Source organism: Petaurus breviceps, unplaced genomic scaffold (assembly GCF_028583685.1).
Source record: "Petaurus breviceps papuanus isolate PSGF00001 unplaced genomic scaffold, PetGlider_PUasm1.0 90919, whole genome shotgun sequence".
Classification (NCBI taxonomy): domain Eukaryota; kingdom Metazoa; phylum Chordata; class Mammalia; order Diprotodontia; family Petauridae; genus Petaurus; species Petaurus breviceps.
The window spans coordinates 9,715,015-9,725,979 of record NW_027187378.1 but is presented as its reverse complement, the minus strand read 5'-3'; the positions used below and the strand labels follow the sequence as shown (position 1 = coordinate 9,725,979).

The window sequence follows — 10,965 nt, the reverse complement described above, 5'->3', positions numbered from 1 at the left end:
AGACAGAGAGACAGAGAGAGAGACAGAGACAGAGAGAGACAGAGAGACAGAGAGAGAAAGAGAGACAGAGACAGAGAGACACAGAGACAGAGACAGACAGAGACAGACAAACAGACAGAGAGACAGATAGACAGACAGAGACAGAGAGAGACAGAGACAGAGAGAGAGAGAGGGAGAGACAGACAGACAGAGACAGAGAGAGACAGAGGGAGAGAAACAGAGAAAGAGAGATAGACAGACAGAGAGACAGAAAGACAGAGAGGGAATGAGAATCAGATCTCACTCAAAGAGGCACTTCCCTAAAGTTTCTAGTGTAGCAAGCTAGGAATAGGGACATGATGGAGACTAGGAGCTCCTTCTTCCCAGAGTCTTATTCTCTCTCCAATAATCTGAAGTGAGGTTGACATTGTCTATCTTCTCTTTTTCAAGATTGGAAGCCAGATGCACTCAAAAGGACTACAGAGGCCAAGAAGACTGGAGAGCCCTTCTCCCTGATGTTGTCAATTCCAACCTATCCGTGCTGCAAATACAGGGCATTGATCTCCTCCAAAAAGGAGAAAGTCTCATACCAATGGACTTTGGGACTCTGGTTACATAGCCTAACCCTGAATTAGCATTTTTGGCTGTTGTACCTCCTTATTGTATTATATAAAGCTTGTACTATTGAAAACTTCCAGGTTTTTTCCCCCTGCTCTGCTGCTATTGAACCAACCATACATCACTGATATGGTATTTGTGAAATTTAATTTTTTGAACCTAGTATAAGATGTTACTTTATGTGATCATGATGATAACAATAAATGAGAAAGGGAGCTCCAGGACCAAGGCAAGATGAATGGGGTTTGGCCTATCGGCATAAATTTCAGGCATGAAGCAAGGAAAATGGAAATGTCAAGAGGGCAATAGCCTGGGCTAGAGCAATGGCTAATAGTGTCAGGAGAAAAGTGAAAAGATTGTCAGGGAAATACAGTTTGTCTTTTTTTTCAACCTCTACCTCTGGTTTGCTTGCCTTCCTTAGATTTCAAGAAAGTCCTCTGCTTATGTTCCTCAGAGTCATGGAAAGTGATCAGACTCTGTTTTTGAAGTTTAGATTCATTGCCATTGAATTTCCTGGGTGTGGTTTAAGAAAGTTTTGTTCTGGGGATGTTTACTGAAAGCCAGCTTCTACCAAGATGACTTAGGAGTAGTGTTCCCAGGGGACTTCTGAGATATGGGCTCCTCAGCAGAATGAAGCCAAGAACTCACTGTGATAATACCAGTCTTAAAAGTTAGCTTTGTTCCTGCCCTACTTCCTTGGATTGATGGAGAAGTGGCAGGTCCATACACTGAATTTAAAGGGGAGAAGAAACATGAATAGCCATAACTTAATGATGTATTTTCTTCAGGGGCCAGAGAAAGATGAGAATTTAGTCATAAAATGGAAAGACAACATGGTTGAGGCTTGACAGTATCAGTCAATCAGTCAGCAAGTGCCTACCATGTTCCAGGCATTGTGCTATGTAATGTGTAGCTCATCAACACCTTTTGAAGAATAGATGTACCTTTACACTGAGCTTCATAATAAAGGAAGCAAAAAGATAAATCCAGGGTGTGTTGGAACTTGCCTTAGCTAACTCTTGGGAACCAATAGCCAAGAGCCAATTTTCAGTGTGAGCATTTATGCTTCAGAAATTGGCACATGTTACAAATAAGGGCCTGATTTATTGATTGCCTAGACTTAAGAAAGTGAGAGAGAAAATATTAGACAATGCAGATTCAGTTTAAAAGTCTAGCATATATTTTTGGAGAGTCAGTTGTTAAATATTTATAGAACACCTCTGGACAAATCTGTGTTCTCAAATGATATAAAATTTTGAAATACTTACCATCATCCATGATTCCTATGGTAACTCCTTTCCCTGTGTACCCTAGCTCCCAGGCTTCAGCCACATTCAAATCAAGTCCTGGAGTCCCATCAGCTTGTCCAGTGTTGATCTGATATATGAATTCAAAAGCAGAAGAGCTTTATTTAATTTGTGTCTAATACTTAGAGTTTTCATTTCATATTTATTATAATGGCGCTTTTATGTTCTTCATTGTGATTTCTACATGTTTATTATATAATGTTCTATATTTCTGTATATGTCATAGTCCACCTACTAACTTATAAATGCCATGAGGGCATATCTTATTTATTTTTGTATCTTCCAGGGTTTTGTACATAGTAGCACTTCATAAATGGACTATGCAATCATGGTTATAAATCTGGAAGGGACCTTAGAGGCCACTGAGTCCAACACTTGAGGAAAATCAGTAAATCACCCAGGGGCAAGTAGGTGGTGCAGCAGGGAGAACATTGTTTACCTCAGTTTCCTCATATGTAAAATGAGCTGGAGAAGGAAATGGTAAAACACTTCAGTGTCTTTGCTAAGAAAACCCCAAAACTGGGTCATGGAGGGTCAGACACAATTGAAATGACTGAACAACAGCAAAACCTCAGCAGGGATCACAGTTACTAAGTGTGTGAGATTTAAATCTAGGTTTTCCTGACTTTGAGACCAAGGTATTCCTATCCATAATACCACACTGCTTCTAGATGGCTGTTGAATGAATGAGTGGCCAACATGTTTTACTGTGTTATCTAATATGTAAGGTTGAAAACAGACTCATGAAAAGCAACAAGATCCTAAATCCACATTTTTGCTCTCCCTGTAAATCATGATCCTTATCCCTTGGTAGAATTCACCTCTCAGACTGGACTGTAATGCATTGGCTGTTCTATGGTCCTTTAAGGTAAGCTAGTAAACTATTCCTTTGGAAAGCTCTTGATGACTTTTTAATCACTAAACTCAGTGGTTTTTCCCCAATCATCATTTTTTAAATCTTTCCACCATATTTGACACTGTTAGGGAAGGGAGAATTAAGAGTCTGCGATAGCTCCTAGGTTGTGAACCTAGGTGACTAGAAGATGAATTCTTTATTGGAAGTAGCACTGAATATAATTTAAAACACCTAAAATCCATGATTTAATTGTTGTGGATGATCTCTCCACCCACATACATTGCAACTTCTCTAAGACTCAGTAATAGTCTTTGAGGGTAACTGTGGTTAAAAAAAAAAACAACCAAAATCAAAACCAAAGACAAACAAAAACCAAAACAGCAAACTTACTGTGCTGTATCTACTTTGATTACAAACTTACCCTAACTAGGATAGTCCTTGTATGACAGATAGATCACTAGGCCCAAGAGTTTCTGGTTTCAAAGAAACCTTGTATATCCAAAATATTTCTGCTTACAAAGGACTGGCCAGAGCTAATTCTTCACTGGTCTAGTCTTCAAAAAGAAGGGTTTCAATTCCAAGGGTCACTTCCATTGCAACATCATGGTATCATAGATTAAGAGGTGGAAGGCACTTAGAGCCTATTGAGGCTAGCCCCTTCTTGTTACAGATAAGGAAATTGTGGTCCAAAGAGGTTAAATGGCTTGCCCAGGGTCACACAAGTGAGGTAGGATTAGCAATTGAGTCTTCTAGCACTCTATCCATTGTGACATATAAATTCAGCCAATCAAATTGAACAAGGATGAGGAGAAAGTATAGCCAGAATTTGATTCTCTCTTAGGGAGTGACTGAGTCTGGTAGCCTACTTAGAACCTGAGATTATTGATTTACATAATTTTCTCTCTTGCCTTACTCCTTGGTTTCTGTCTTAAAACAAAATTCAGAAAAGCAGCATGTACACTTTTAAGATTAAAGTAACTCATTTCTCCTTAATGGTCTGCCCTGCTGAACTGTATTAGAAACATCTCACCCTCTTTGAGAAAGTAATCCAACCCAGACTGCTGACAATCCAAAAAAAAGTCTATTCCTTGAAAGCCAGATTAGTTTTCAATGTCTTAAACTCCATGGCAGTTAAGCTCTATAGGATTTCTTTCTTTCCAGAACTATGTATAGATGTTTCCTTAGTCAACAAGTTCTTTTCTTTGTACCCTTGGGATATCACCTAATGCAGCTCTTTCCCTTCTGATTTCATAGGGTGCTTCACTCTGTTTTTGTTCATTCCTTGGGAAGTACCTTCCTGCTTCTTTACTTATGTACATTATTATACATGTAGACACACAGGAATATGTGCAAGTGGGCCCACACATATCTGTTCCTGCTCCTGAAAACTGACATCAGGGATTTGTGTTTAACTATAAATACTATCTTTGGACTTATGAAGAGAACACAGTTTGACTGTTTCCTAGAAAAGTAGATTTGAGGGAAAGATGCATGGGATGAGAAGCAGTGGGCCCAGGTGGGGGGATGGTGGGGAGAAGCCAGGAAGGAAAGCTGACCATTTCCAGAAGGTGATTAAATAAAGTAGACCTGTATTCTTTACTAAATGTATTTCCTTAAGTCTGCTCCAGACTACTATTCATCACAAACACAACTGGGGAACATAGAGATAGATCCCGAGCTCAAGGATCCAAGAAGAAAAACTTTCTAAAAAATAATGAGAGGCTTACCAGGTACCACTGCTTTGTAAACAGGGGATCGTTCATGTTGATGTCAATTTCATTAATGTCTCTGTACCCGCGTTTTTTTCTGCCAAATCCTTCCTGCTGCAAAACCATCTTTACCTGAAATGACAACGTTGGTGCATTATGCAACAAGATCTGAACACTGTGAAGAAGAGAAGAAACAATCCATATTTCCTTTGATTTGTTTTCTAGGGGCCAGATTCCATCTATATATAACATAGAGTTTTCTTAATAGAAGCCCAATTAATCTTATATATGCTCTTACCCTGAGATTGCTTCCAGTGAACATTTATTTTTGCTAAATGCAAACAAATAGGCCTTGATGTGTGCTCCAAGATTACTCTCCTTGTGACAATTGTTGGGAGGCAAAATGAATATATTCATATTAATAATGACAGGGAGGTCAGGTTCACACAACTGTTTACATTGAGTGAAATAAAACAAAAGAAAAATATAGCTATGAAGAAGAATTAGATCAAGCCACGGACTTAAAGGGAAAGAGGAGGCAAAACAGCATCTATCATTCTTATGGAGGGTTTGCTAGCATTTACATTTGTTGACAGAGTACTGCACCATCACCGTTTGGAAATCTGCCAAGAAAATTGCCTGGGAAGCCAGCAAGCTCTGAAGCAAAGCACCAGAATGTTTAAATGAGGTACAACCAAACAGAATTTGATCGATGATGGCATTGTCTTCATCATGACCAAATGCTTAGATGTTGGACAGACAGAAATCTAAATTATAGGATATGAATGGCATACTTCTATAGGAATTGACACATTTAAACCTGACTTTGTTTATAACCACTCAACTGTAGTGATTATAACAAAGTCTTGTCTCATACAAGATACCATGATTTAATAGTAGTAAAAGCTAATTCACTGCCCCAAAGCAATAATGAATCTCCAAGGAACATGGAGAAGCATTGCCAGGAAGGGAGTGTGGGAACTGGGGGTTTGTTGGAGCCAACTTTAGCTGATTCATGAGAGTCAATTGTGGAATTTTTCAGTGGGAGCATTTATATCTTGGAAATTGGCAAGTGCCACAGATAAAAGGTTTGATTTATTGTTTTGTTGACTGACTGGAATTAAGAAAGCTATGTAGAAAATGTTAATGATGCAAATTGAAATTTGAAAATATGTCTTGAGTACCCTCCCTCCCTCCCCCAGAAGGCTGGTTGTTAAACATGAACCAGCATACCTCTAATAGGAACCTACTTAGAATGCCACTCTGGCATGGTATGAGGGGGAGCAGGAAAGAATGGAGGTACTTGAAAATGCTCCAAAATAGTAGAAGAAAAATTAATTAACCAAAAAACATTTATTACATACTTAGTACATACAATATAATTGCACTAGGTACTGAAGATACAAACGTTTGTTCTTTTGTCCTTTCTGGTACATTGTAGAGAGGTAGAGTTCAGCAATGGCCCTTGAATTTCTTGCTTCTACATAATCAAAGAATCACAGAATGGACTTAGAAGAAGGAATCTCAGAGGGTCAGCCTTCTAGTCCAACCCACACACACTTAAACAAGAATCCTTTCTACAGCATAGCTGGAAAGAGTTCATTTAGCTTTTGCTTGAAGAGGAATCCACTACCTTCAGAGGAAGCAATTCACTTTTTGGATGGTTTTAATTAGAACAATTGTTAGGAATTAGCTTAAGTTTGTTTCTTTGCAACCTCTACCCATTGAACCAAGCTATACCTCTGAGATCAAGTGGAAAAGCTCATGAAATGGACAGTGGTCTAATCCCTCTCCCATGGGGGGGATTTTGGTTGTGAAATAATTAGAAATTTCAAAGAGTCAAATTTAGGATTGATATGGTGTGGAAAAACTGGAGAGATGTGGAAAAACTAGACAATCAGGTGATTTGGAATTGGAGGAATGACTCTACCTGAAGAACAGTCATTACAGTTTGATGTTAACTTGGGAGGAGGTCTTCAGTGGACTGTCTTAAAAGATCTGTGCTGGTTAACATTTCTATAAACAATTTGGGAAAGATAGAGATGAGATGCTTGCTTGGGTTCAAAAATTGAGTTCACAAGTGCAAGGTGGGGGGGTAGTTTAGTTGAAAAAAATTTGAGGGTTTTTAAAAAGTAAAAAGAAAAACTGGGGGATCCAAGCTCAACATGAGTTAATAATGTGATTAGAGTAAGCAAGAAAGCTAATGCTATGTTGGGTTACATTCAAAAAGGCATAGCCTCTAGGAATAAAGAGGTGTTGGTCTCATTGTACTTTGGCTGCTTTAGATCCCATTTGGAATCTTAGTCTTAGTCCTGGGTCATTTTTTTAGGAATGACATTGATAGGATGGAGGATGTTCAGAGAAGCAATTGGGATGATGAAGGCTTCAAATTCATATCATATACAAAGGAGTTGGAGGTTGGGATTGTTCAGCATAGAAAAGAGATGATTTAGGGGAGAGATTATGGTTATCTTTGAGTTATGTGAAGGTCTGTCTTGTGGAAAAAGGATTAGGTGTACTTGATCACAGGAAGCAGAATCAGAAGCAATGGGTGGAAATGACAAGGAAGTAAATTTAGGTTTTATGTAAAAAAATCCTAAAAATTAGAACTATTCCAAAATGGAATGAATGGTCTGGCTTGGGAAGTTGTGGATGAGTCCTCAGTATTGGTATAATTACAACAAAAGGTTTTTAAGACAGATCCTTTTTAACAAAGGTGTTAATACTCAAGCACCATCAATGTAGCCAGAACCAGAACAAAATATAATTGGGAAATGTTTGACAAAATCAACAAAATTATAGTATAAAATAATGTTAATTTGTGGTTTTCTAAGTCAACATGATGCTGCAGGGATGAGTATCTATATGAGTTGAACAACACTCCTTTATAACAACCATATTCTGTGATTCACTTCCTAGAATCTCCATTTAGGGCAGATGCCCTGACCAAGCATTTTGTCTTTTTCCATCTGGCTCTATCCCAGGCAGGACAAGATATCACCCTGAGATGTCATTGACGCTCTTGGAAAACAAAGGACAAATAACAACAATGACTTGCATTGGGTATCATTTTGCTACTTATCTTTCACACTGCCCCATCTCCACTTTTCAGCTTCCTTTCATGTATTGTCTCCACTATTAGAATATGAGCTCCTTGAGGGCAGGAACTGTCTTTCTTTTGGCTTGTCATTGTATCACTAGAATTTATTTTAGTGAAGTGTATAGGGAACACTTAAAAATGTTTTTTGACTGACTTCAAGATCAGTGAATAATTTATAATATGTAGAATGTGATGGATAGGGCAAGTACCTGGACCCTGAGGTGTATGGTGCAGGCATAGCCAGCACAATTCTGATTCTATATGAAATATCATAAGTGAAATAAAGGTGTGCTTCATGCTATAATTCAAGCAAAAGACTTCCACTGCTTTCTTACCAGTCCTAAAAATCACACTAAAACCATTTTTCCCTTAGCAACACACACTGATAATGAGGAGGTTCACTGTATGCCTTTTTGAACTCTGCCCCCTTGGAGGGCTGACTAGGGCTTCTCTTCATTTCCAAGAGTGGGGCATTAGGAGGTCTTGCAATTAGCCATCTCTTGATAATGGATTTACATCATTTTGGGTTTAATCTGGAAACATCCCAGCATGCCTAACACCTGAAAGAAATGAGACTTTCTTTAAGAGAGCTCTTTAATTTATGGGTAGGATTTTTTTTTGAATGATCTGAATCACTGGGTGGAAGTTATAAAATCTTATATTGAAGACCCTTTCTAGACCAGTCCTTTTCTAGAGATTTCATCCTTAAAAACAACAACTAAAACATTGTAGGAACGACCCATCACAATAGCACTCCAAATTTAATTAGATTGAGTATATTCTAATAAAATTGACTTTTAAAATTTATCTCCATAGAATTAGTTTTTAATATCAGGAATTAAATTTTATCTTTTTTTTTCCTTTGGAGGTGGGAAGGCAGGGCAATTGGGGCTAAGTGACTTGCCCAAGGTCACACAGCTAGTAAGTGTTAAGTGTCTGAAGCCAAATTTGAACTTGGTTCTCCTGATTCCAGGGCCAGTGCTCTATTCACTGCGCCTTGTAGCTGTCTCAGGAATTAAATTTTAATAAAAATAAACAGTGCCTCCTGAATGCCTCACCACTACTGCTCCTTTGTAACTCAAGAAATGACTTAGTTTCCTTACAACTTTCAAGTCTCATTTCTCTAATAATAAAGGGATCAATACTGAGACTGAAGATCTTGAAGAGTTAATCTGGCCCATTTTCTTTCCTTCCCCAAGTACCCTGGCTAAATCATTCCTGAGAGATGAAAATCTCAAGCATTTAAAAAACCCTTTAGAGAGATTCCTCACTGCATAGGAGCTAGACCATTAAAATCCCCATTAGTACAAAATCCCACCCATTGTTTAGCTCAAGTCTTTGGCCCCACAGGTTATACAGAGGCAACTAGGTGGTACAGTGAGTGGAAACAGCTCCCAAACTGGAGTTAGGAAGAGTTAAGATCAAACCTAGAGTCAGACGCTCAGTAGCTGTGTTATCCTGGGCAAGTCACTTAATTTTGGTTTGCCTCATTTTTTTCCACTGTAAAATGGGGATATTAACAGCACCTACCTCACAGGGTTGTTGTCAGGATCAATGAGATAGTAATTGTAAAGTGCTTACACTTTATAGTTCATGCTTACAGCTTGGTGCTGGTTACTTACATAGTAAGTGCTATATAAATGTTATTTTTTCCCAATTATTATTTCTAATAAAGTGCCCAGCATATAGTAGGCACTATACAAATGCTTATTCTCTGCCCCCTGCATCTAAAATCCTTTTTTCCACCTTTCCTCATTTCACCCTTATAATACTAATCTTTCACATACCCTGCTTTGCATTCTAATGTACAATTACCATTTAGTATTTTACCAGGGGACTAATTTAATCAAAGCTTTCTCCTCTTAAACGAATATAGCCAGTGCACAGTTAACCTTAGCATTTGCTTTTCTGAATGCCTCCCTATCCATGGCCATTGGCCTAATTGCTTAGATTAACAAGACTTTTGAGAGGTAGAGAGTACCTATTATTATGGAAAGTTTTATTTACAATGGAGCAGGGGAACATTGTAATTCAGACTCATTTTTAAACCTTAACACAAAATATACTAAAAAAAAACCCCAACCCAGCCACATAAACAAACACACGGAAGAATCAATGACAGCATTCCATCTGTACTTAATTATATTTGGTATTTTTACACAGAATAGGAAGGGGAAATGGCCATTGGAGACGTTGAAACAGTATTGACTCACAACAAAATGGCAAGACAGCAGTCATCTCCAATGACGTCTTTTCACGCAAGAGACACTTTTGCTTCTCCTTTGGGTTTTCCTATGCAGACTTGTCATTAGATAAAACTACAAACTCCAGCATGCTTATTGAGAGTCAAACTGCTGCCCACCAGCACCCCATGACATCTTCAATCCACCCCTGACCACCAGTGGGAATTCATTAAGCAGCTATTACAATAACAACACAAGTAAAAAGTAGAAATCAAACAGAAAAAAAAGAAAAAGAAAGAATTCAGATGTTTGTGTTACTGTACAAGCCTGTTGACTCTAAGTTAGAAAACAAGGAAGGAACCAGCAGTATCAGCAAACCCAGTAGAGACTGAGAGTCTTGCTCCTTGAGGGCAGGGCTTTGTCTTTGACTCCCTAGCCCCTAACATTAATGCCTTGCACGTAGTAGGTGCTTAGTAAAAGTTTACTGCATTAAATTGAATCTGCCCCATAGGAAGCTTTATTGCCTGAACTCAATTTTTATCATTTCCTCGAGAAAGGGAAAAAAAAGTGCGGAGGCTTTGTCGAAGTTTCTAAGGGCCATGGATTTAATGTTTAATAAACACCTCTTTGTCTGCTTTGTGAATCACTAAGTCCTCATTATGGGCTGAGGATGCTTTCTGAAAGGAACAAAAGAACACAGATGTCAGATCTTTACACAATGTCCTCCTAAAAACACCCACAGATGGCCTTGATGATCATTCAGGAAGATGGGAAAAGCCATTGAGGCTAACGTCAGAAGGCAGACTTTGCCCACCTGCCTCCTTCTCATTGTCTTTATTAATCTCTTTTAGAGGTACCCAAACCTATTTGGCCTACTACCCCTTTAAAAAACAAGTTTACTCAGTACCTCCCTGGAAATCTACTTGTGCTTTTTAACCCTTTAATGATTTTTTTTTTTTGAAATTTGCATCACCTGAATCTACCACCTGCCCCCCACCCCCCTCCTCCATCACTCCAGCATCCCCCAGGAAGTGGTATCACCCACCTTGGGAACCTATTTTAGTGAATGAAAAGAACAAGAGTTGGCCTGATGTGTTCACTTACAAAGAGGTATGGGATTGTAGATGAAGAAGCCAGGTACCATTCTCCTCTTTACTGCTGAAAATGAAAGTAAAGCATATACTCTGACAGAAGGTCAGATGGAATACCTGTA

At 38.6% G+C, this 10,965-nt stretch overlaps 1 protein-coding gene across 1 annotated transcript in view; it reads right to left on the bottom strand.

Annotated features, from left to right (window-relative positions):
• Positions 1 to 10,965, bottom strand: part of PCSK2 (proprotein convertase subtilisin/kexin type 2) — a 331,471-nt gene that overhangs the window by 169,769 nt on the left and 150,737 nt on the right. The window contains exons 3-4 of the mRNA XM_069075455.1: positions 4,488 to 4,601; positions 1,866 to 1,974 (exon numbers count right to left, since the gene is read on the bottom strand). Coding sequence (XP_068931556.1) covers positions 1,866 to 1,974; positions 4,488 to 4,601 — 223 coding nt within the window. The remainder of the gene's footprint in view (positions 1 to 1,865; positions 1,975 to 4,487; positions 4,602 to 10,965) is intronic.